At 55.7% G+C, this 24,275-nt stretch overlaps 13 protein-coding genes across 13 annotated transcripts; 4 read left to right on the top strand and 9 right to left on the bottom strand.

The window, feature by feature from the left end:
- The first annotated feature begins 588 nt into the window (after positions 1-588).
- BO95DRAFT_443979 (SDR family NAD(P)-dependent oxidoreductase) lies at positions 589-1,650 on the top strand. Its single transcript, XM_025586778.1, has one exon. The coding sequence runs from the start codon at positions 644-646 to the stop codon at positions 1,532-1,534; it is 891 nt and encodes a 296-aa protein (XP_025441053.1). The 5' UTR covers positions 589-643; the 3' UTR covers positions 1,535-1,650.
- A 356-nt stretch (positions 1,651-2,006) lies between these two features.
- Positions 2,007-3,023, bottom strand: BO95DRAFT_170427 (uncharacterized protein). Its single transcript, XM_025580801.1, has one exon. The coding sequence runs from the start codon at positions 2,856-2,858 to the stop codon at positions 2,082-2,084; it is 777 nt and encodes a 258-aa protein (XP_025441052.1). The 5' UTR covers positions 2,859-3,023; the 3' UTR covers positions 2,007-2,081.
- Positions 3,024-4,234: 1,211 nt separating this feature from the next.
- BO95DRAFT_170568 (uncharacterized protein) lies at positions 4,235-4,800 on the bottom strand. The gene is made up of 2 exons (XM_025580804.1): positions 4,749-4,800; positions 4,235-4,688 (listed from the first exon to the last, which is right to left on the bottom strand). The coding sequence occupies exon 2, from the start codon at positions 4,645-4,647 to the stop codon at positions 4,390-4,392; it is 258 nt and encodes an 85-aa protein (XP_025441051.1). The 5' UTR covers positions 4,648-4,688; positions 4,749-4,800; the 3' UTR covers positions 4,235-4,389.
- BO95DRAFT_170462 (glycoside hydrolase family 71 protein) lies at positions 4,771-6,565 on the bottom strand. The gene is made up of 2 exons (XM_025580802.1): positions 6,373-6,565; positions 4,771-6,280 (listed from the first exon to the last, which is right to left on the bottom strand). Exons 1-2 carry the CDS (start codon positions 6,445-6,447, stop codon positions 4,895-4,897), a joined length of 1,461 nt encoding a protein of 486 aa, XP_025441050.1. The 5' UTR covers positions 6,448-6,565; the 3' UTR covers positions 4,771-4,894.
- A 1,549-nt stretch (positions 6,566-8,114) lies between these two features.
- On the bottom strand, positions 8,115-10,254 carry BO95DRAFT_170471 (glutamate decarboxylase). The gene is made up of 4 exons (XM_025580803.1): positions 9,761-10,254; positions 9,679-9,706; positions 8,976-9,611; positions 8,115-8,841 (listed from the first exon to the last, which is right to left on the bottom strand). Exons 1-4 carry the CDS (start codon positions 9,979-9,981, stop codon positions 8,197-8,199), a joined length of 1,530 nt encoding a protein of 509 aa, XP_025441049.1. The 5' UTR covers positions 9,982-10,254; the 3' UTR covers positions 8,115-8,196.
- A 378-nt stretch (positions 10,255-10,632) lies between these two features.
- BO95DRAFT_343511 (Aldo/keto reductase) lies at positions 10,633-11,755 on the top strand (the record flags this gene model as incomplete). Its single annotated transcript, XM_025581976.1, has 2 exons — positions 10,633-10,810; positions 10,905-11,755. Coding segments are annotated over 2 exons (1,029 nt in total), but the record flags the coding sequence as incomplete, so codon positions are not given.
- On the bottom strand, positions 11,661-14,030 carry BO95DRAFT_443972 (uncharacterized protein). The gene has a single exon (XM_025586777.1). It carries the CDS (start codon positions 13,960-13,962, stop codon positions 11,827-11,829), a length of 2,136 nt encoding a protein of 711 aa, XP_025441047.1. The 5' UTR covers positions 13,963-14,030; the 3' UTR covers positions 11,661-11,826.
- Positions 14,031-14,232: 202 nt separating this feature from the next.
- BO95DRAFT_515376 (uncharacterized protein) lies at positions 14,233-15,234 on the bottom strand. Its single transcript, XM_025591742.1, has 4 exons — positions 14,832-15,234; positions 14,699-14,769; positions 14,526-14,612; positions 14,233-14,471 (listed from the first exon to the last, which is right to left on the bottom strand). Exons 1-4 carry the CDS (start codon positions 14,841-14,843, stop codon positions 14,378-14,380), a joined length of 264 nt encoding a protein of 87 aa, XP_025441046.1. The 5' UTR covers positions 14,844-15,234; the 3' UTR covers positions 14,233-14,377.
- Positions 15,235-15,601: 367 nt separating this feature from the next.
- Positions 15,602-16,057, bottom strand: BO95DRAFT_416030 (uncharacterized protein; the record flags this gene model as incomplete). Its single annotated transcript, XM_025584374.1, has 2 exons — positions 15,602-15,826; positions 15,905-16,057. 2 exons carry the CDS (start codon positions 16,055-16,057, stop codon positions 15,602-15,604), a joined length of 378 nt encoding a protein of 125 aa, XP_025441045.1.
- Positions 16,058-16,826: 769 nt separating this feature from the next.
- BO95DRAFT_464767 (uncharacterized protein) lies at positions 16,827-17,522 on the bottom strand (the record flags this gene model as incomplete). Its single annotated transcript, XM_025589082.1, has 2 exons — positions 16,827-17,272; positions 17,327-17,522. 2 exons carry the CDS (start codon positions 17,520-17,522, stop codon positions 16,827-16,829), a joined length of 642 nt encoding a protein of 213 aa, XP_025441044.1.
- Positions 17,523-18,551: 1,029 nt separating this feature from the next.
- Positions 18,552-19,619, bottom strand: BO95DRAFT_454065 (phytanoyl-CoA dioxygenase family protein; the record flags this gene model as incomplete). Its single annotated transcript, XM_025588245.1, has 3 exons — positions 18,552-18,903; positions 18,965-19,340; positions 19,415-19,619. The coding sequence occupies 3 exons, from the start codon at positions 19,617-19,619 to the stop codon at positions 18,552-18,554; spliced, it is 933 nt and encodes a 310-aa protein (XP_025441043.1).
- A 1,243-nt stretch (positions 19,620-20,862) lies between these two features.
- Positions 20,863-22,725, top strand: BO95DRAFT_499035 (uncharacterized protein; the record flags this gene model as incomplete). Its single annotated transcript, XM_025590935.1, has 3 exons — positions 20,863-20,984; positions 21,066-22,495; positions 22,556-22,725. The coding sequence occupies 3 exons, from the start codon at positions 20,863-20,865 to the stop codon at positions 22,723-22,725; spliced, it is 1,722 nt and encodes a 573-aa protein (XP_025441042.1).
- A 528-nt stretch (positions 22,726-23,253) lies between these two features.
- BO95DRAFT_170388 (uncharacterized protein) lies at positions 23,254-24,003 on the top strand. Its single transcript, XM_025580800.1, has one exon. The coding sequence runs from the start codon at positions 23,363-23,365 to the stop codon at positions 23,930-23,932; it is 570 nt and encodes a 189-aa protein (XP_025441041.1). The 5' UTR covers positions 23,254-23,362; the 3' UTR covers positions 23,933-24,003.
- The last annotated feature ends 272 nt before the right edge of the window (positions 24,004-24,275 follow it).

Raw genomic sequence — 24,275 nt, 5'->3', positions numbered from 1 at the left:
GCCGCTGCGGCGCAAGTTTCCTATTGCACGGAACCGTCATGTAGCCCCAGGATGAGGGTGATGACCACTTTACTCATTCTTGTGGTTATTGTATGCTATGTTAGGGATAATCTGCCACTAAGATCTGATCTTAGACGAATACATTGATTGGGGTCTTCCTACTACTAGTATAGCGTAATAAGCATATGTGTGGGGTAGTACACGTACTACTCGTGCAGGAACAGATACATATTGACAGTCCAACAGCGGCTGACACGGGGAACGAGACTTTAGTCTCTGATCCATCGTCTCTCTCACATCCGAGTCAAACCTACTGGGTATGAATTCAAAATAGTACAGGAATCCTTGCAGATCAACACAGAACATCCTGAGGTTCCATGTAAAGCAATTGCGTTCGTGAACCAGAACGTGCAGTAACTACTATGTGGAATCTTATGCTATGCTACTGTGCACTATGCTATGCATGTCAGACGGCGATAAACACGCTTATCACCGGGTGATCGCCGTCAGCAACCCCGCAATCAAGTAAACAACTGATGAGTAGCGTACAACTTGTCATTTAAGTTATAACCATCTCACCCTCCCTCACGGATCTCCCCAAACACCATAATCATACACCGAGAAACATCAAACATCAAACATCATGACAGCCCCACCCTCCGTCTTCCGCCCCGGGGCCACAGCCCTCATCACCGGCGCCGCCTCCGGGATCGGCTTCGCGACCGCGCAACACTGCCACCAGCAGGGAATGAACCTGATTCTGGTGGACATCGACCCCGCCAAGCTGACCGAGGCCGCCAACGCGCTGGACCAGCCCCAATCGACCACCAAAATCCACACCTTCATCCTCGACGTGTCCCAGCACGCAGCCTGGGAGCGCCTCAAGCCGACCATCCACCACCTCTACCCGGACGGCATCGACCTCCTCATGCTCAACGCGGGGCGCCTCGCCCAACCAGCCCCCGGCAAAAGCCCCTGGCAGGACCCGAGCTACTTCGAGACGACCTTCGCGACCAACACCTTCGGCTACACGAACGGACTGGCCGCCTTCCTCGACAGCGTCACCTCCACCACCACCACACCAAACCAAAACCCCCGCGCGATCATCCTCACCGGCTCCAAGCAAGGCATCACCAACCCCCCCGGCAACCCGGCGTACAACGCCTCCAAGAGCGCCGTCAGGACCATCGCCGAGCATCTCGCGTTCGACCTCCACAGAACCCACCCGCAGGTCGGCGTGCATCTGCTCGTGCCCGGCTGGGTGTACACCGGCATGATGCAGACGCATTTCCCCACCAAGCCGGCCGGGTGCTGGACGCCCCAGGAGACGGTCGCGTTCATGGTGCGCCGGATGGCCGCCGGGAGCTTCTATATCATCTGCCCCGATAACGAGGTCAGCGAGGAGTTGGATAAAAAACGCATTGCCTGGGCCTGTGGGGATGTGGTGCACGATCGGCCGGCGTTGACGCGGTGGCGCGAGGATTGGAAGGAGCGGGCCGCGAAGGGGATCGAGGAGTTGGATGTGTCGAAGTAGGTCGTGCCGTTGGTTGAGGAGGTGTAAGGTGTAAGGTGTAAGGTGTAAGGTGTAAGGTGTAAGGTGTAAGGTGTAAGGTGTAAGGTGTAAGGTGTAAGGGTGTGGGAAGATGAAGGTGGGGTATATTGGTGTGTAGGGCGAGGATAGGCGGGGTGACAGTGTTGAACGATTAGTTCAAACAAATGTGGATGCTCATGGCACTACCTACCTATTACCTACCTATGCATTTATGTGCAGTGGTATGAGTTCAGTTCCACTGGATCGTGCACTTTCATTGGTCGCATACAACTACTAGTCAGCAGCATCATGCACACAATTCTCATGCATATCGAGATCTACAACTTTTAAGTGGCAAGCTAGTGGCGAATCCACCACCCCAGCGCACTCCACGAAAACACATCATTCACAATAAAAATGAATATTATACTATCGAAATGCAGGGCATCTGCCCACGAAGTAGATATACAACACCCTAACAGACATGGCCCTCTATCCGAGTACCATCCAGTACAGTACGACAAGTAAACAGCCACCGACACAGCGCGTGTCAGCTAACCAGCGCAGGCTGCTGCGGGGCATGCCCATGCCCATGCCCGTAGAGCGGCCACCGCCGCCGCCCAAACACAATCCGCGACGTATATCGCTTGGTCTTCCGCAGCACCGCCGGGCCCCCCACGGCAACAGCAACGGACGCTTGTCGAGGGCCCTCTTCGCTGACCAGATTCACGTCCCCGCTGCCGTCGCAGGCGGCCAGAAGATTCTGTTGTGATACTACGCGCTTGAGTCCGGCTGCGTTGTGTTTCTGCGCGGTAGCGGTAGCCGGGCCAGCGGAAGAGGATGTAGGTGTAGAGGCGGAGGCAGAGGCGGAGGCAGAGCGCCGTCGGACCATCGCCCGAACGGCCCCGGTGATCTGTTCGCGGATCACGGTGACTGGTAGGGCTGTCTGGATGGGCGAGCTGGTGTAGGAGCGAGGGTCGTCGAATTCCTCCTCCTCGTCGATGGTGTCCTCGTCTTCGAGGGAGAAGGCGGCCATCTGGGCGCGGACGGCTTGTTGGGCCGCTTCGATGGACCGGTGTAGGAGGCGCTGGTGCGCGAGGCAGCGGCGGAGGTCGGGGCTCTTGGTGGCGGTCTCGCGCTGGAGTTTGTTGCGCGAGAGGAGGACGATGTGTGTGGGGATTATTGTGGAGGCACCTGAGGAGGATGTGGTGGTGGTGGTGGTGGTGGTGGCGGTGCGGCGGGCGATGGGGGGAATGCGGGTGTTGACGGTGGTGGTGGAGGGAGAGGTGAGGCGGGAGGCGTGGCGGAAGAGATGGGGGGCTTCCATGATGTTTTTCTTGGTTGTCTTGAGGTTGTGAATGAGTATATGAATGGAATTGAGGATTTGTTGCAAAGTGTGAGGTATGAGGTTGTAGTTGACGGTGAAGTTCGTGGCTTGTGAAGTATCAAGGAAGGCTAGTGCAAAGGATAGGCAGCATCAGGCTGTATTCAATGAAGATTTCTAGCACGCGGGTTGTGTTTCGTCTCGTATTAACATGTCTGATCGTGTGAATGTCTGAATATTTGTAGTCCCCTGATTCAGGGACCGAGGGGGTGGTCAGGGGATACTTTATACCCTCTCCCCGGACCCTGCAGGGCAAGCAACAAAGGAGGGGGATGTCCGTCTGCATGAAGCTTATGGATCCTTCAAGCGGACCCAGTGGAGCACGATGGCTCGAGCACCCGTCTTCACCCACCCCTGTTGCTGTTGCAGTACTGTGGTTAGGGCTTGATGTCGGCCGACGCCGGTGGTCCAGGCTTTGTCTGTCCCCTGCGCCTGTCGGAGCCGGGGACCCTCGTCGGCCGTGTGAACGATGCAAAGACTATTCCAAAGGATTAAACTCAGCCCCGGCTAACCCGTCTGGAACTGGTCAGTGCTGATCCCCCAGACAATCGAGGATTGGTCGGCTTGCGCCGTCGGGTGGCGAGCCAAGGGTGTCATATGCGTCATAGACTTGCGGGTTCCCCCGGGGTGGTCGCCTGGCTATCGAGTCTATCGATAAGGGTTTCCGGCAGAGTTCGTTCTGCTCGATCGAATCATACGACTTGGTCGCCATCGAGAGAGGGCTATTGTGGGCTGGGCCCGGCTGGGGCCAGACTGGGTGGCCGAGGCTAAACGCGGGGATGGGAAGGAATGAAGGGAATGAAGAGTCGAAAAGACTTTGTCACCTGGTGGAATGTAACCCTATCCCAATGCGGATAGCCTTGACGAGGTTCCGACAAGAGTCTGACAAGACGACTACTATTGCATTCATCTCCTCAATATTGTGCAATAAGCCTTATTCAAGTTGCTTGTTCGTCACTTCTGCACGCATGGAGATGCTGCAGAAACTCGATGGCCGCCGTGGGGCATATTTTTACCCCACTGCACATATTGCACCGTCACATCCCCCACACCAGGACCTGCTCGCTCATGCTCGGCGCAATCAGTGCAGATCCCCAGCAACACCAGAAATCAGATCAGACAGGGTGTATCATTAGCAGCAAACATCGCAAACAACACTCTTGAATCATGTACTCGCCGAATTAAGCAGGAGGCAGGCGAGCAAGCACTGGGGCGACCAGCACCCGTCTAGCTTTCTCGCGGGCTCACTACCATGGGACCAAGGTCTTTGACTTTGGACAGCAACAAAGGAAGCCAACCCCAGCAGCAGCTCGCTCTCCAGAGAGCCGCAGCGACAGTCAAAGAGATAAGAGATAAGCTAAGCCAGCAACAGTGCACGTCCCCCCATCGGCGACGCCGACATCCCCACGACCCAGCCCATGGTTGACGGGCGTTGATAGGCGGCGAGCGGATTTCCGCAAGCGGCAACTGGTCCCTAAACATTCCAGCCTCGACCACGGATCTCCAGCAAGGGATCCCCCTTGATCTTGCACGAAACGCCAGTGAGCACTGTCGGGCCAAGCCGCCGTCGCAAAGTCGATATCAACTGACGCAGATAAGGGGGTGGACGATCGAAACCTGCGATCAACAGTTCCTGTCTACGGAGATAGGAAACCGACACTCGCACGCTCACTGGCAGGGACAACGCGACATCCAAACCAGGACAGCGCAGAAGCCACAACCCCGCGATCATCACCGGAGTTTTGTGACGACCAGAATAGAAAAACTGAAAAACTAGATATTAACATAAGAGACACCCAAACCAGATATCAAACACCAAGTCAAGCGTCATACATAGATACAGTTGAAGGGGACATCATCAATATCCAAGATCTATCATCATCAAACTCCTCCCCCAGCTTCCTGCTCCCCACATATTCTTTCCTCCCCGGCGGGCATGACGATCATAATACAAACGGGATGACATTACTTTTTCCTTGTTATAGCACGAACCCCAACCCCAACCAGACGATCAGCACGGGGATCAGCAACCCCCGCAACTCCGCCCTCGTCGACGACCAGGCGGCGGCGGCGCCGGATTCCTTGGAGGTGCCGTTGCTCGAGCCATTGCCGGCGGCCAGGCTGGTCAGGTTGCTGCCCACCCAGGCGTTCCAGTTGGTCATGTTGTTGTTGGCGCAGGTGGTGCGGATGGGCTGGCCGGCGACGCGGGTGAGTTCCTTGCCGTCGCGCGTGAGGGTGACGATGACCTCGCCGGTGCGGTTGTCCATGGGCACCGAGCCGAAGTACATCCCCCTGTCGCCGTCGGGGGTGTCGGACCAGTCGACCGACTCCGACTGGCCGTCGATGCTGACGGACACCTCGGCGGCGGACTCGAGCAGCGCCGAGAAGAAGATCGCGTCCGTGAGCACCTCGCCCGGCGGCAGGACGGTCTGGCCCTGCGAGGCGGTGTTGCCCGTCGTCTTGCCGGCGGAGCAGGCCCACGACGGCGAGAGGCGGTACCAGGCGACGAGCCCCTCGGACTCGATGGCCGAAGTGCCGTCGCCGCCGTTCTTGTACTCGTCGATGACATAGGGCAGGAAGGCGCGCCAGCCGTCGTGCGGCATGCCGACGGCGTAGTCGAAGGGGGCGCCGCCGGAGACGAAGGTGCCGAGGTCGTGCTCGTGGATGGGGCCGATGTAGTGCGACTCGCCGAAGTCGTTCCAGGTCAGGATCTCGACGTACTCGGGCTCGAGCTCGGCGACCTGCTTCCAGCGGGTGTACCACAGGTCGTCGCCCTGCCAGACCCAGTTCTTGTTGTAGCGGACCATGTTGGTGTAGAACCAGGGGGAGACGGGCATGATGTAGGGGCGGTCGGTGCCGTTGGAGGACTTCAGCACGGACAGGTAGCGCTCGTCCATCGAGGTGTTCATCGCCGCCGTGCCGTCGGGCCAGGCGTTCCAGCTCATCAGCCCGTCCGCCACCGTCGCCGCCGCCAGCTTCTCCGGCAGCACGCTGGACCAGTCCGGCACGAAGAAGCAGTCCACCTTCTTCTTGATGTTGACCCAGTCGCCCTGCGCCTCGTAGCCCTCGAAGGTCGACACCAGCGGCGTCTCCTCGTTGTGCTTGTAGTACGCCGGCAGCTTGGTGTAGTTGCTCAGCCACGTGATGACCTGGTCCTGCGGCCAGTGGCCGTCCCCGCTGTAGTCCAGCGAGAAGAACAGCTTGAAGTCCAGGTCCGCCGCCGCCGTGAACGCGTCGTTCAGGATCTGGCCCGCGTACGGGCTGCCGTACCCCATGTTCAGCGCGAAGGCGTCGATCTTGGCCGCCTGCGCCAGCGTGATGTCTTCCTTCCAGTTATCGATCGTGAAGTTCTGACTGTTGGCCACCTGTGCATCGGATGCCTGTTAGCAAGGTGTCTTTATTCAAGCTGAGGGGAATGTAGAGAAAGGAGAAGAGAGAGAGAAAGAGAGAGCCAAACCATGAAGTGAGCAAAGACAGCCTTAGCCTGCACATGGCAGGCCAATGCTACCACCAGGGCAATGATCAATGCCATAGTACTGTACCCGTGCGAGATACGAACACAAGACCTCAACGTAACAGTGCGTACAGTATCCCAAAGACCCGAGAAAAACCCAGCAGAAGAAAAGCAGAATGGGATGGGGATGTCTGAGTTGATATTGGCCACCGGAGCCCGGCCAGCTCGCGCTCGACTCTGTACAATCCATCCTGATATTCAGGGGGACTAGCCCGTAAAGGAATTTCCTCAATGGGCCACAAACAAATATAGCATCTACAGTAGACAGCCTAATTGAGTTTTCTGTTTCCACACTCGAGTAGCACGGCCTGAGCACCACCTGTCAGAGACCAGGCGAATCCGGGAGAAAAGGGAAGAGGATCCGGTGTTGCCCCCAGTTGCGTGAGCTCTTGGAAGCGGTCTGTCAGCAATGATCCTCAAGCACACCTTCACCAAACTAAAAAAAAAAGAGAGAAGATTTTTATCAGTGAAAGCTCCCCTCGCTTGCGAATGAATCATAGGAGGACAAAGACCACCAGTGGATGTCCACTCCTCCATCAGGTGGATGTCTAAACAGACAGACAGAAAACACGCAGCTGCGAACACCCACCACCCCTCCGAGTTGTTGCTGCGCGAATGGGGGACAAACGACTAAACCCCGGATTGATTGACAGGGCCCAAGACAAATGGTTCGAGAGAGTGGAGCCAATTATTGCAGCATAGACCTCCAGGCTACTGCATTGGGGAGGCGTATTATTGTTGCTGAGGATGGACCATCGAATGTGAGGTGTCCGGCGCCATCATCCTTTCTTGGGGGAGGGAGGGCATTGAGGCCAAAGGCGGAAACAAAACCCTAACCACGGCGATCAATGTATGACAGGTCCCTTTTTTGGGGGGGGAAGGGCGCGTCTCCTCACGTACTGTTGTGAAAGCCCATTGAATGTAGTGGAAGCCCACTGGATTAATTGTGTTGTTGTATTGTTTCAGTGCTATAATGGAATACGAAAAAGGTCTCACATTCTTCTTCCCCAAGACACTTTCCAGCATCATGAATCAAGCCCAGAGCGGATATTGGTTGGCCCTACGCCACCGTGATTCACATCTATCGGGTGGCCGATGTGGGGAGATCATAGTATAGTCGTAGGCCTGTAGCTATTGATAACTAGGTAGTCAGTACTGAGTAGACATCAGACACGCTGGCCAAGAGCTGCGACGCTCACCGGCTCCCGTGGGGAAGAAACCAAAGAAAAAAGGGAACGGTGGAGCCTCTTAGTCGCGAAAATCGCTCCAGCCGAGTTTCCGAGTTCCCGACGCCTGCACAACCGGTGGCCGTTGGCAGACAGCTCTTACCGATATTCCCATAATGAATCATGCGACTTCGAAGGGAGTCTACGTAAGAAAGCAGAAAGTTGCAGGACGAGGTGCAGCTTTGACGTCGGCGAGCACGAGTTCGCCGCTCGCCGTTCGGACAGCGGCAAAGAACACTACCATGCAACTGTTGCATCCATCCTACGCATGGAATGATTTTTTTTACTGCTTCGCCACCAGTCCAATGCAACTTTCTATTAATTTTCCTGTGCAGTAGACGGATGACTTGGCTCTGACAAATTGTGGTGGTGTGCATTCACTCTGTTTTTCTTCCAAGAACAAATACGAAGTCCGTCCGTTGTGTGGGCGGAACTGAGCCACTAACTTACTACAGTACCTATGTATAGCTTCCCTCTGACTTGTCACCGGTCGCAAAACTTAATTGGCGCACAAACCAAGCCCAAACCAAAACGAATTCACTCAGCAAACCGCGTGCGTTTTTCCGGTCTTACCCTGGAGCGAATGTTTTTCATCTCTGTAGACCGGGTGGCCTTGGGGCCCGCGGGTCGCATGCGTCTGGACGTAGGTGCTGTATCGCTTGATCATCGTCTCGTCCATCTCCTCGAGCGACTTCAGCGCCTGGCGGATGTCCTCCACCAGCAGGTTACAGCGATGGATGCTGAAGTCCTCGCGCAGGACAATCCGCATCATCTTCAGCTCGTTGCAGTTGGGGGCCATGGTGTAGGCGGGGATCACCCATCCCCGCCGCCGCAGCACATGCGCCAGGGAGAACTCGTCGTAGAGACGGCCCTCCTCTTCGGGCAACCGGTACGCGACTAGGGGAAGACCGCGACCGTTGCCCTCGCTCATGATGATGAAGCCCAGTTTCTCCAGCTCTGAGGCCAGGTAGTCGGCGATTTGAGTCAGGTTGGTCATGATTGAGCGATAACCATGCTTGCCCAGTCGGATCAGCTGATAATATTGGCCAATGACATGCGAGGCGCCTTTCGAGAAGTTTAAGGTGAAGCTGGCTTGATCCGCGCCGAGATAGTTGATGTTGAAGATCAACTCTTTGGGCAGATACTCCGGGGCACGCCAGAAGACCCACCCGACGCCGGGATAGACCTGTGGGGGGAGAGAGAGAGAGTCCGTGTCAGCACTAAATCCACTGACTCAAGTCAAGTCCCTTGCTGAATAGCATCATGATTGGTCAAGTTTGAGCTCTATCCGGTGTGTTCGAGGTAAGCAGCCAAACCTACCAATCCATATTTATGGCCTGAGACATTGATCGAGACGACCTTCTCCAGTCGAAAGTCCCATTCCAGCTCCGGTTTCACAAACGGCACGACGAACCCGCCACTGGCGGCATCCACATGGATCGGGCAGTCGATATTTTTGGCGACCAGCAGATCATTGATCGCCTTGACGTCCTCGTACTGGCCCGTGTAGGTGGTGCCCAGGATGGCGCAGATGCCGACGGTGTTCTCGTCGACCAGGTCGACCGCGGTGGCCGGGTCGATGACGTACCGGGTCTCGGTGCAGTAGACGTACTTCTCCTCCACCTCGAAGTACCGCGCCGCCTTCTCCCAGCAGACCTGCACCGCGCTGTTCATGATGATGTTCGGCCGCGACCAGTCCTGGCCCGCCGCCTTGCGCCGGTTCTGCCAGCGCTTCTTCATCGCCAGCATCGCCAGCATGATCGCCTCCGACGACCCGACCGTCGACGTCCCGATCGCGTCCTGCTCCGACCCCGCCTGTCCCGTCGTCGGGGCGTGGAACAGCCCCGCGATCATGTTCACACACCGGTTCTGGATGTGCGCCGATTGCGGGTACTGCTCGTAGTCGATGAAGTTTTTGCTCATCGCGTCCGACATCAGGGTTTGCACTTCGTCTTCCTGTGTGTGCTTTAGCAACATGCAGCGGCCCACGGTGCGTCCGGACGGTGGGGAGGGGGCGACCGACCATGTAGGTGGTGACGAAGCTCGCCAGACTGCCAAACGGTTATCATCGCTTCCAAGCGGAAGTGCAGAGAAGGGCATTTTACTTGAGCAGCGGATTGCCATCGAGACTCAGCTCATCCTTGATCATCCGGTATGCGACGCTGGCCGGCATCTCCTGCTCCGACATCGCATGCTCGGGCAGCTCCTCCACCGCGTAGTGTGTCCCGTAGACATTGGCTGACGCCTCGGATGCCTCCGCTTCACGCTTCTCCCGCCGATGACGGTGGGTTTGAGGTTCCTTGGCAATTGACGAAAGATGGACCATCTTTGCTAGTATACAGGTCAAAGTGGTTGTGTGTTGTGTTAAGTGGACACTGCTCGCGACCGTCTGTCTTTATAAGAGTGTGGTGGTTGTACCGAAACTCTGTGCGCCGGGATGACCTCACCACTCCCGCAGGAGGACGGACTTGGTTGTACCTCGTGTTGGTTCTCGCTCATATGAGCGACACAGACTCTTTGTCATTGAGCGACTCTGTCATCTGGGTTGCTACACTCCGCGCCGCGTGTGTTACCCTACCCTCAGATAGTAGTCCATCTTGGCGTGTATGGCTGATTTCACGTGACTCAAGATGAGCGTGGCTGACCATGTAAGTCTCCCGCTTGTCGTGAAGTCGGTCGCTGATCGTGCTGGCATCGAATAACGACAGATCGTGATCATATCTGATCGTGGTGGCTTAGGTCGTTGCCAATGCGGTGGTCGTCTCGGCATTGGCCAGATTTCAACTCCGGAGACAGCGGTGGAGTTAGCGGCGGAGATAAGATCAGTGACAGGGAGCTGGGACTCAATATCCACCGCAACCGCCGGCTGTCTCTATGTCTTATATCGAACAGTGCGGTTAGGCCCCTTGAAGAAGGTTGAGCCCGTGTTCCAGAATCGATTCACCACCAACCAAGCCTCCCCCATTGAACATCGACAATGGCGACTCCGGACAAATTGCCAACCCGTCCGCTGGGTAGACACGGGCCTCTGCTTCCGCGCATCGGCTTGGGGCTGATGGGCGCCAGTGGCGTATACGGTATGCCTCTGGATGAGGACAAGATGCTGAGATTGCTGGACGAGGCATACGCCAAAGGCGAGACGTTTTGGGATACCGGTATGTGGTTCCAGATGCGATGCACGCCGTAGCACAGAGCTCGAGGAGGGTGAAAGGGACAGGAATGGAATGAAATTGCTGACGGCCATTTCAGCGGATAAGTACGGTGCGTCCGAAGAGATCCTCGGAAAATGGTTCGCGGCGAACCCGGACAAGCGCCAGAATGTCTTCCTGGCCACCAAATTCGGGATTCGCCCCTCCTCCGAGTCGCCGCACGGATACAAGATGGACTCGACGCCCGAGTACTGCCGCCAGTCGCTGGAACGATCGCTGAAACGCCTGGACCTGCCCTATGTGGACCTGTACTATGTCCATCGCTTGGATAAGATCACCCCCATCGAGAAGACAATGGAAGCCCTGGTGCAGTTGAAGCAGGAGGGGAAGATCAGGTTTATCGGGCTGAGCGAGTGCAGTGCCGAGTCGCTGCGCCGGGCGCATGCCGTGCACCCCGTCACCTGTGTGCAGGTGGAGTACAGTCTGTTCTGCCTGGCCATCGAGTCGCCCGCGATTCGACTCCTGGAGACCGCACGGGAGTTGGGGGTGGGGATCGTGGCGTACAGCCCGCTCGGAAATGGGCTGTTGGGCGGCAGTCTGCGTTCCCGCCAGGATGTCAGTCGGCCCGGCGATTCACGGGGAGTCTTGCCGTGGCTGCGTGAGAAGAACATCGTCAAGAACCTGACGGTGGTGGACAAAATCGCCGACATTGCCAAACAGAAGGGGGTCACTACCGCGCAACTGGCGCTGGCCTGGATCTTCGCGCAGGGCGACGACATTTTCGCGATTCCCGGAACCACGAGACCCGAGCGCTTGGACGAGAACCTGGGAAGCGTCTCAATACCTGTGTCGGGGGATGAGGACAGCTCACTTCGGCTGTTGGCTAAGGAGGTTGCTGGGATTCGGTTTCAAGCGCTGACAGGATATGACTTTGCGAATACTCCGCCGTTGGAGCCCTTCCCGTCTGCAAAGAGAGACCAGAGTACATACGAGACCAATCAGTCTGTATTGGCTTATAAGAATTAATTCAGGTGTGATGCAGATTGCTGTCCAGTGTAAGATTCCGGTAGCACGCAAGTGCTGTCCCGTGTCCCGATCCAAGCGTTGAAGAAATCCAACTCCGAGTAGGTCTGGTGATCCTGTGTCTGACTGGCAGTAGAGAAAAGAGCATTGTCGTTCATTCCACCAATAAAGCCCATGTTGTTGACAAAGAACATGGAAGTAGGATCAGCCACAGCCATCATCGGAACCTCAGCAGCAGATCTGGCCGACCGGCGCAGTATGCAGAAAGATCCAAAGTAAGGGATCTCTAATTTCAGGCTGCACTCCGCAGCCTCAGGGACCTCGTTGGCTCGCAAGACGTAAAACTCTGCACCGTCCGCCGCCTCCTCCTCGATCACTCGCAGTTTGCGCACGATGCCGATCGTCGGGCTTGTCAGGTGGTTCCGTGTACAGAGCTGCTCCAGGATATCGATGACGTTGTCGACAGTTCTCAGATCCAAGGGCCGTTGGTGCTCCAGTGCATTCGCGCGGCCCAGATTATGTCCGTCGACATGGATGATCAAGAGAGCCGTGGCTGCAACGAAGGCCTTGTTGTCCAGCCCATGATAGGACATCATCGGGTGCTCATCTCGGAAGGCCAGGCATCGCGTCAGCACTTCCCGGCTGGCGGAGAGGATGGCGAGCTTTTTGTACCCATGGTCCCCGGCCGACAGGACGGATATCACGCTGTCAGCCTCGCGGGAGCGTCCCAGATGTTGAAAAAGGTATGGCTGATACAGCAGGATGAGAAGGTAATGGTGGTGCATTTGGGTGATGATCTGAGCAATGGCACCCATTTTCTCCTCCTCGGTCACCTGGTTCTCCAGCACCGGCGGATCCCACCACGCGATCGGCAAATTTCGGATCGCTTTCCTCAATTCGTAGTCGATGTCGTCGGTCTCTTTGTAATCATCGAATCCAGCTTCTTCCCGTTGCCCGATCGAGGCAAAGCGAGGCAGCATGCGCATGTTCCGATCGGCGATTCGGCCCGCCAGAACAACGTGCATGCGCTCCAGTCTGTCGAACGGCGAGAGCTTCGCCATGAAATGCTCGTCTGCAAAACTGTTGTCCGACAGTGAAAGAGGCAGGCCGAGAATGAGCGACAAGAACCGATCACAATACACCAGTCGGAAGAAGAGAGCCTGCATTTTCTGGTTCGCTTGCTGGAGCTGCTGGGGGTAGCCCAGCATCTGTGCCACGCTGAGGGCCCGACGGAAGATGAGCCACGCCGGCCGCATGGTTCCTACGTTGATGTGATAGCGAGCCTCGAGCATGAGAGTGTCCAGCCCCTCCAGCGAGCAGACGAGCTCGTTGTCGGAGGTGACATGGCGACTAGCGACCGTGAGATAGCGCTGGGCAGCGGCTCCCGGTGATTCCCTCAGTTGGAGCTGGACCTCGTGGGAGGATGTCAGGCTGAGTTGCTGCAGTCCTAGAGCCAGCTGCACCAGCTTACGGGCCAGGTCGACCGGTGGTGTGGTCGACGATGACAGTTCCAGGGCCGCATCGGGCTTCGCTGTTTCGATTGTCGCCGGTGGGCGGCTTACCCGGGGCGACTGCACAAGCGTGAATGGAAAATAGAAGAATCTGCCCTTGGTTAGAATCATGAACGCAGTGGAGGGAGGAGGAATATATGAGAGGAGAAAGCTCCCCAGCGACCGAGTGGGTGTGTGCCGATTGCCAACTGGGTTGATGACAGCAAAGGAGGCGGCTTCTGCATCGAGCCCGGGCTGGCTCAACAGGGGGGGCTTGTCCCCTGAGATCCTCGCTGCAGCCTGTCGCTGTGATTTGGTTGGAGGGGCATTCTTTCGCTGGCGAAGTAGATGGTCCACGAGCGATTCGATGTGCTGGATACGGTCCTCAACCTGCTCATAGTTGTTGCTGCTGCTGCTGCTGCTGCTGGATGGATCGGCAAAGGCTTGGCTAATGCATTGCAGCCCTCGGCTGTCGCAATACACACAGCTGGGGTTGCTGGCGGGCTCGAAGATGCATCGTCTCTTTCGATGCTTACATTCCCAGCAGGAAAAGGTCCCTTTTCGAACTTTGCGTCTTTTATGGTTTGTGTCATAGAGAGTTGAGGATGGTAGTGATGATGACGACGACGATGGGGTGGAAGACATGATAGTATCTCACAGTGGGTGGTTTCAGCGGGTCTTACCCCGGGGAGGAGACAGAACAAGCGGTTGGGTGGAGTTGGAAAGAAAAAAGGAGAGAGGGGGCTTGGACTTAAGGCTAGTTAGTTGAATACGAGTGTAGTTCAATAATAATGTTTATCAGTAGGGAGATAAAAAGTGACAAAACACGCTAACATACGCTAACTGACACCCCGGTCACGCATTTCTCCTCCCCTGTCGACCATAAATGGTTCGGTGCATACATACCTAGGAACTACAAATCACAAATCACAAAATCGCATCAATTTCTTTCATCAAACTACATGTGGCTTGCTCCATCACAACTAAGAACAATTGGCCGCCTATTCGATGGGCGTGGGCGTACCGTGATCTGTGCAATGCGCGCCCCCCCCCGCCCTCTTCACTCCTCGAAGTCCAAGATCTCAACATTCAGACCCGGAGGCACATTGACCTGCCGGAGATCATCCATATCCACATCGTCCGGCGCAGAGACCCTAAGCACCGTCAGTTTTACCTCCCAGCTACTCCGCCAACCTGGTCAGACTTACGACATGAAGTGGATGGGCGGGTAGGTAGATGTGGACTCGAACTCATCCGGGATCTGCAGGTCCTTGGCTTTGTAGATCTCTCGAAGACTAAGGGACGACCGCTCAGATCAGCAGCTCACTCACTAATGAACACTGACTATCTCATTAGTGCTTGATGGCTGGCTTGGCCTTACTTGTTCGCCAGCTTGGACCCATCCCCATAGTATTCATGGGCCAACTCATTATCATAGCGAACGTCGAAAGTCTACTTGCGATGGCAAGGTAAGTAGAAAGAACAAATTTCGAATGGTTGCAGTCGGGACTAACCAAGTCTTTCATTTTGGCGGTGGTGTGCTGTTGCTGGCTCTAATATCACTGGGGTGTTGAAGTGGGCAGCAATGTTGCTCACGGAGAGAACCGAAAGAAATGCTGGGCCAGGTTTCCCCTTTAATAGGATGAATTTCTCGAGTTGCTGTTGTTGAAGCACTGCCTCGCAAACACTAAATCGACTAGATGAGGTCATCTAGGCCTCACCAGTGTGTGGATAGAGTTGGGGAGTGGATGGGCCATACGTTCCAGATGGCTCCGTAGCCCACCGATCGGGCTGCAGGTGGCGGACCGGTCACTTCGCATGGTCTGTTTGCAGATCGACGGTCTGACGATGACTTCAATGACCCAGACCTCATTTCAATCCGTGTTGATCTCTCCGATCACTGTGGATCAACGTGTGGAGGGCAGAGAGTGTGCGTGCGTATCGATACTTACTGATACTTTTACACGCCATGCGAGATCAGAGTGCCATGGCAATACTGTAACTTACACATCACGTGATTAGCCGAGTCGACCCGCGTTCGAATCCGGGCTGCCACACTTCCATTCATTCGAATATCTCCTTTTCCATCATCTCCAAGCATTTCCGCATCTGTCGTAGTTCCAAACCCCCCTCAACAAGGCGACTTCACCACTCCCGGCACAACCCCGTGCACCTTGAAATACCTCCAATCCTGCACACACACAAAGGCCAACAATCCAACCACCCCACTGTACCGTCCTGATCAGTCACCCCGCCCACCACCAGGAGAAGAATTCGGAAAGACTCACCACAATCCCAGCGCCAGCACGGCCACAATCCCCCCCAGCGCCTTACTGCTCGTACTATGCCCCCCACTCGCGCCCATGATGCTGATAATGAACAAGGCAACCCAGAAAATCGTGTCGATGATGTCCAGGATCATGTTGGCGCGGGGGCTGGCCCATCGTTTAAAGCGCTCGTGGTAGGTGGTGAGGGTTTGGTAGGCTAGGAAGAGGGCGGCTTTTATGCACTACGTAGAACAAACAGTATTAGCAGTGTGGTATGGGTGGGATTTGGCATGGGTGCGGGTGGAGGGAGCCCTCACTACTGCGATGCCCCAGGTATTAGTCCGCGTCGGCGGGGTGCCTTTATCGGCGACCCGGGCGATGATCAGGATGAAGGTTAGGGTGATTAGAGAGCCAATTATGATGTGCAGGCGTAGCTTGAGGCGCGGGTGGTTGTCGAGGGCAAGGTTGATCATGGCTTGTGGGTGTGCTGTTTTGAGGGTGATAAGTGGTAACTTGGGTGTAGATGAGTGGTGAGGAAATTAGAATGCTTGTTCGAGAATGGCACGCTTTATATACGTGGACCATCATATGTAACTCGGACTACGCCGCCATCGATAATTTTCTCTCCGAATATCGTCTAATAAGATAGGCAGACATCCGCAGAAAATAGAAATCGGCACTCACGTCCACGGTTTCGTGCATGCAGTGGTGATATTGTTGACTTCGTATCGCTTGCCCAAACCGGACATGCGTACGGGTATCGCGACAGGAATCCTTGGCTCTTGCTAGCAGTTTTCGTGGGGTACAATTCAGCCCAGGTGTTGGGTTACATCAATCACCATTGGTTGCCACATACAAAACAGACAGCCTAGGCTCCACTAACATTGGTCTGTAAGGAGAGATCGCCCCAGAGACGCAATCCAAGCGTAGATTGACTTGATGCGCAGTCTGTTGAGTACAAGCCGAAGGCAACTCCCGCTATTGGCACCAATGCCGACAAGCATCGACTAGAAGAAGAGATAATCATGCTGCCGGCCCAGATCCACCGAGCACGTCTAATACCCCGATTAGAGTCTACGACAAATCACCCGAGAAGCACAATACGCAGAGACAAGAACAGCACTTACATACTCCATCCAAGGCACATTTCGAGACCGGTCCACCTGTCGCGACCTCTCCTCCCACACCTTGCCCAGGATCTCTGTCATAGCGACATACTGAAACCCCGTCGTCCGCTTGATCTCACCAATGCACAACTCCACGAAACCGCTGCTGGTGCGGCACGGACGTTTCAGCGCCCGCGATAAACAGCGGGAACAGGAGCCGCTTGAACCAGGGCGATGCTGTGGGGATGCTGGCGGCTGCGTCGAGGATCCCCACAACTGACGCTGCGATCGTTGGGTCCTCGCATGGAATCCGCCAAGTGTCGGGGAAGCGTAGGACGCGGATGATACACGTGTGGCGGTACGCTTCAGCCAGGGCCTTTTGGTCAGAACCTAGGGCAGCTCTCTTCTCGGTATCGGCGTCCCAAGTTCGAAAGAATTGTTCCGCGGCCTCCAGGATGTGCTCAAACTCGGACACAGATAGCGTTCCGGCCAAGTATTGTTGACCAGAGTTGATGACCCCGCTGATGCGGTAGAAGAGCTCGCCGGGGCGTCCGATCGTTTCGGAAAGGCTGATGTGGTCGACTGAGTACAATTTAGTATCACTGGGTTCGACAGTGCTTGTCAAGGGCCAGCTACCAGGAGTTGAGGCATCCGAAATGGTGTGTTGACCAGGGCTGAGGTTCTCAGCACGTTGATGTCGTTGTAAAGACGGCTCCTCGAGGATGATGTATCTTGGAGGGTAGCCTTCGCACGGGAGACCTTTGGCTTGACCCCTCCGGTTGCATCTGGTGAAAACAGACAGGTATATGCCCTTTCCGGTTGAAGGGTTCATACCCGACCAATGGTATAATATCGTTCACCTTTCCCATCCTTCCCCATCCTTGCATCTGCTGGCGTCGCTTGGATCATGTGTTTCATAGCCTCCCTAGATTCCGGCGCACTGTTGTGGATCTGCTCCGTGGCGATCGGACCGGTACTTATAGTAACTACACTCTCTGCAGTCATTCCTCGCGACTGACTTAACTTGGTGGCCCAGAAACGAGTCAGTTAACTACTCTACCCCACGATGAGCTGCATCGGCAGAAAGCTCCAAGCTATCAGTGATACTCACGGCCGCACCGCGACGTCCTAGCTCCGACGCAACTCCGGCTCCAATGGACCTTCGGCATCACACTATCAGTAAGGTCTTCTCAGTAAGAAACACGAGAGTCATGATGCCCGGAAGAGCCAGTCACAATGGCAGTTTCCCCAGTCAAATTGGCGAGAGGCTGGGTACTTGCGTACGGTTGTCGCGGGAAGGCATTCTCCTTGCGTGAATGCTGAGAGATCCTCACTTGTTCTTCCCTGATACTTATATCATGCCTCACTTCGATACAAGCTGTTCCTGCTGCTCTGCCATCGATTGAAGCCATCCCCAGAATTGGGGCTACAGCACTGCAGTGGGAGGCATTGCCCAGTTGGGAAGTATGCGCCGCACCTCCCCCGCTCCCATCAACCATTCCCGAAACTCCCCTAGTTTGATATCTAAGCGCTGTCACAGAGGCGAACCTGACGTGACAGGACAGCGCATTTCCCTTTAGGTCCAGCTGCATACGTACTTTTGTTGCTGCAAGCCGCATCGATAGCGATAGATCAAATTGTTGATCCTGGGAGATTACGATGCGAACCGCGGGAAGGGAAGCTGGGTGCGCATAAGACTGACTTTAGGCTTGGTTTGGTATGATCACCTTATCGAGAAACTAAGTTCCCTTGCTAGGAGGGCTTAGTAACCACAAACTGACCTGAGCAGACTCTTTGCATAGTGACCTAACCACTGTTATTATCGTGTATATACACTCTCCACAAGTCCTAGAGACCCTGACTAGAAATCCGTCGGTCGCCCATCTTCCTTCAACTCCGGGCGCAGGTGGTAGATCGGATCCAGCTGCTCGACCCAGCCGCACGCCGGCTCACTCATCGTATACCCCATGTACTCCTGGACCTCGCGGTCATAGCTGCGGGCGACATCGGCCGGCACGGCCAGGAACTGATTCTCCTCCTGGCGCAGGTAACCCCGAATGATGAAGGTGGCGAACATCAAGCGTTTTTCGTCTTGGGTGACATTGGCGCCTCCGCCGTGGTACGCGGACGCCAGCATGATGAACCCATCGCCTTTCTCCATGTCGGCGTAGATACACTGCTCCACTTTGGGGGCAGTCGTCCGGTCGGAACCCCTGATGAATTAGGGCTGTCAATGTTTAGGCCCGGGCGCGGGCAGGATTCGAGAATGCTTACCATAGATGGCTCCTCGGGATGAACGCCGTGCCCCCGTTCTCCTTGGTGACGCGGCAGCCGGCCACGAACAAGCCGACGGAGGCCTCGCGCTCGGCGTCGCGGACATCGTCCCATTGCCCGATCTCCTGGTGCCAGCGATGGCTGATGTAGTCGTCCCGGTGCAGGGGCTGGGCCGTGCCGCCGGGCCCGATGCGCATCGCCACGCAGGAATGCACGTAGGGCTTGGACACGGAGAGTTTCTTCTCGTCGCCCCACCAGTACCATCGGCGGGAGGTGAGAAAGTGGTCGCAGACGGCGCGGAAGAGTGGGTTCATGAGCTGGGTCTTGGTGTAGGTCGGGCTTCTGGCGATGAGAGATGGAGCCCGTTGGGTTTGTGCTGGAGGTGGTGTCAGTATCGTTCCTTTTTTTTTCCTTTTTCTTTTTTTTTTTTCGCAATTGCCAAGGGCTTGCCTGGAAAGAATGAACCGTTCCATTCGACATCCTCGTCCAGTCGCGACTTGACCTCCTCATGGGCTTGGTCGACGTCACCCTCGGGTATGAGGTTCTTGATGAAAACCCCGCCGTCCCGCTTGAGCAGATACACGATCTCTTTAAGTGGGGTGTCTTTGGGCACTTTCTGGACCTCGTCGCTGTACTTGGAGGGATAGAAGGACATGGTGAAGATTGATGGGGGTGTCGGTTGCAATTGTCAACATGATGATCAACCAACTCGAGCCATGACTATCACTTCATATAAATGGATGTACCGTACGTAGTGGCGTGTAGTGCACAGTGCACAGTAGAAGCGACGAGCTCCCGATAGGCGCCGCCAAGGATTTGGGGGAGTTGATCTGGACTCCCTGGCGACCACGGATTCACTGTCCAAGCGAGTGGCCTCGTTGCCCAAAATGGGGAACTCGCCAATGGGCTTGTCCCCAATAGGAAATGCTTTCAACTGCTAACAGACCTCTTATCAAGGCTATCACCCCACTGGATGGGTCGATCCGAGGTCGTGCCGCATCGTGCGGGGTTGGGGGTACGAAGAGGACGGTTAAGCCTGTTCCTGGATGCTGTGTGAGTATCCCAGTTAGCAAATGGAAGGGCATCACTGGGATAATGGCAACGATTGATGCAGGCAATCTCATTGTCTGGTCTGTGTCACTCATTATCACAGTGAATCCCTGCTTGACCCCTTCTTTCAACACTGGACACATCACTTTACTAGCTTCAATTAATTGTGGGGTCAATTGCTATATTCGGGGAGGTCATATCGGTGCCTTGGATAGTTGAGCCATTCCCAACACTAGAAAGGATGAGCCAAGAGTTGAAGATCATAATCATTAGGAGGTCCGATGATCAGACTCCCATCGGTTGGGCCTTTGCGTTCCATTGCGAAGTATACCGTTCTCACGCTCAGAACAATTCTTGATATGAGTGACGTCATGGTGAAGCCTGCGCGGAGTATCGGTGATTTAAGGCATTTTGACTTCGAATAAGGGTCTCTTTTGCAATTGGCTCTTCGAAGAAATCAGGAATCCATCTTGCCTCGACCAGTGTTGCCTCATTGGCATTACTGACTTATTGTGTAAACTACTGTGGCCAAGCACGCCTCAATCAGGGATTATTCCAGTTTGTTGGAAACCATTCCCGAGTGGGCAATCATCTCAATATCCTATCACTCACCCACGCCCTTACCCCGGTCGCAGAAGCTGCAAACTAATGCAAGAGACTCATAGGATGGCTGGCTATGTGATTCGCTGGCGTAAGTTGATCCAAATCAAGAGTAGGCCAGCGTACCTTGATTCAAGGTTGTGTCCCACCGACTGCCTTGAAGTCATCCATACCATGTATACTTCAGCACCCGGAGAAAGGTAGACTTGGTATATAAGTCTAGCAACGGCTTGGAAATCTCTGGAGTAATGCCAGTTTCACCGAAACTTTCTCCGTACACAATACATACGCCCCTCCACTGCCTAATACCCATATTGCCAGAGCATCCGCGGGTTCGTGCCGAGGTGAAGAAGCTCAAACTACCCGAGGGGTGAGCAGCGCTCTCTGGCCAAATCATGCCCTCTCCGCTCCAATTATACAAGGTATGGCACATAAAATCTGACAACCGCAGGGCATCGGTGGTCAACGACCCTTGGCTGTACGGGACTGACAGTCCCGATGTAACCCGTCGTCTCTACCAGTGCTACATGTACGCTGTCCTCAATGATGATCCGGAAGCGAACCACTACTCTCTCCCCATGGCGTTTGCGCCCATCTTCGACGCTCATACCGCCGAGCTGGTAGAGATCGAAAGGCTGCCACGAGGAGCGGGGGCGGAGCTCGATCAGGAGACGGTTCCCTGGGACGCCGTGGAGCCAGTCGAGTACAGCGAGCGCCTCTTAGGCAAGCCCTATTTCCGACAGGACCTAAAGCCGCTCCATGTCGAGCAACCGGAGGGTCCACCATTTCGCATCGACGGACGCCAGATCACCCGGCAGAAATGGTCGTTCCACCTGGGATGGACGGTGCGCGAAGGACCCGTGCTCCACAACGTCTTCTACGACGGCCGGTTGCTCTTCCATCGAGTCGCCATGAGCGAGATGACCGTCCCGTACGGAGACCCGCGGGCCCCGTACCGTCGCAAGCAGGCGTTCGACCTGGGCGACACGGGCTTCGGCCTGACCTCCAACACCCTGGCCCTGGGCTGCGACTGTCTCGGCCAAATCGCCTATTTCGACGGGATCCGCACGACGGGGACCGGCGAGCCCGTCGAGATGAAGAACGTGATCTGCATGCACGAGGTGAATGAGGGGATTGGCTGGAAGCACACCAACATGCGCAACGGCCAGGCGTCGACGGTGCGCAACCGCACCCTCGTCATCCAGTGCACGGCCACCGTGATGAACTACGAGTACATTCTCGCCTTCGTGCTGGACCAGGCCGCCAACCTCCATGTGGAGGTCAAAGCCACGGGCATCATGTCCACCATGCCCATTGCCCGCCACACCTCTTCGCCCTGGGGCACCGTCGTGGCCCCCGGCGTGCTGGCCGTCAACCATCAACATCTGCCCAACCTCCGGATTGATCCCGCTCTCGACGGCACCGGCAACACGGTCGTCTACGACGACGTTCTCCCCGTCCGCGACGACCCCACCCTCGACGACCCGCAAGGCTGCGCGTTCCGCAGGACCACCACCGCCATCACGCAGCCCGGAGGCTACGAGCTCAATCTCGCCGCCTCCCGAACGTACCGCATCATCAACCCCAACCGGACGAACGCCATCTCCGGAGAACCAGTGGGGTACCGGCTGCACGCGTCCCCGAGCCAGATGCTCATCATGGGGCCGGAGACCTTCAACTCCCGCCGGGGACGGTTAACCACCAAGCCGATCTGGGTCACGGACTACCGCGACGAAGAACTCTACGCGGCCGGGGAGTTCACCAACCAGAGCACGGACGACACCGGGCTGGGGGTGTGGAGTCAACGCCAGCAGTCCGTGGAGAACGGGGATATCGTGCTGTGGCACACGTTTGGCACCCCGCACATCACCCGTCCGGAAGGTATGTGTGCTGCCGTTTGTTTATCTCGGGGACATTTAGGGATTGCTAACATTGGCTCAGACTTTCCGGTCATGCCAGTCGAGAAGATGGTGGTCTCGCTCAAACCGACGAGCTTCTTCGAGTTGAACCCGTCCAACGATGTTCCGCGCTCAAGCCAGATCCTGAGTCGGTCCACGGTTGTTGAGCACCATAAGGTGGCACCTGAGCCTTGTGGGAAGGGTGCTCTGTAAGGAACGATGGAGATGCAATAACTGGGGTCAATTGGTGAACTTCATGAGCCGACTCCAGCTCAAGACAGGCCGGGACTGAAGCTCACACGATCCTGCTGTGTGACGGAACGCATTTTCATGAAACAGAGTCAGAAGGGAGAGATCGCGTAAATTTGTCTGGGTTCATTGGCTTGATGGCCTCTACACGGAGCGAGCATGCTGACTAGAGTGAGACATCAATGCGAAAAGAACTCAGCATAGATTTGCAATGTGTATGGTCAGCCGATGCGATGGTTGAGTGGAGTAGATCCAGCCCTTTCTTCAGTAGGGGTTGTAGCTGCCATGTGGGTTGTAGGAAAGCTACTATTTCGTGTATACCGCGTACCACGTGGAAACAGGCAACAGCAACGAACCTCATCCGCTCAAACTACCTTACCTAGTGCCATTGCATCGAGCACGCCGTCAACAGCAAATCAGGTCCCGAAGTTATCCATGGGTTGCACAATGTAACCACCAAGGTTGGTTCGTTTGGTTGATTTGCGAAAACAAGGAAACACCGTCGGGCGACGTGGGCCTTTGGTTCATTCCCCTATGTAGAGTTGTGGATAGCAAATCCTCGTCTCAGATGTTCTCATTTCCACCTTCCAAGACCTGATGCATGGACGAATGGAGATCTTTGAGACAGGACGAAACCAGCCACCTTCTGCGTCAGGGTGCATGTCTCCCTATTCATCGAGCGATAGCAAGGAGCCACCCTCACGCTGGAAGCATACTGCACGAGCGAAATCCCGCAGTCAGTCCCAACAGCATTTTACCAGATTCGGATAGCACAGCGAACCCGAATAAATTACTGTCATTTCCTGATGGATTCGCCAAGCACGTAAGCGCTGAGCCCTATGCTAAGCAAGGTAAGTCTTTGCCTCGGGGACGGACTCCGTTCTTTCCCTGCAGGATGACTGATCCGGCTCAGCGTCCCAAAGTCCTACCTCTCCTGCAGCAGACCAGTCAGACTTGTGGCTCAAAAAGTACGGTACGTTGGACTGAGTTGACCACCAGTCCTTACCGCTTCAGCCGCACTTGGCAGAGGCACTTGAGGACAACTGTGCTTCAGGAGATGCACGTTTGCCGAGGTGCTTGGAACGTTGCTTGGTTTGAAGAAAGCAGCCTTGCGTGCCTTGGCCGTGAGAGTGAAACAAGGGGTGCAGGTGAGGGCTCATGCGTTCGATAACCGAATCTGCTCTGGCCTCCGCTGGGGTACATCCGGCGCATTCCACGTGGCCTTTGCTTTTGGGAAGCGACGAACCAATTTGCCTCGTGGCAACTGAGAGGGCCACTATGAGTTGGACGCAGGATATACCGACTGGATGCTGCTAAGCCACAGCCTGCAATGCGACAACGAGGCCGTGGAATGTAAAACTGTGGCTGCGCGGCGTGCTTACACATAATCTGATAATCTGCGGATGGGCTATGTTCAACGGGAGAACAGATGACCAAGTCACAGCAGAAAAAGCAAAAAGGAGAAAAGGATCCTCCATCGGAGACGGACCGAATCCAACTCAGCAACCCCCCCC

This window comes from Aspergillus brunneoviolaceus (genome assembly GCF_003184695.1).
Source record: "Aspergillus brunneoviolaceus CBS 621.78 unplaced genomic scaffold BO95scaffold_43, whole genome shotgun sequence".
Lineage (NCBI taxonomy): Eukaryota > Fungi > Ascomycota > Eurotiomycetes > Eurotiales > Aspergillaceae > Aspergillus > Aspergillus brunneoviolaceus.
Note: the sequence above shows the minus strand (reverse complement) of the source record. Positions and strands in the feature narration are given on the sequence as shown.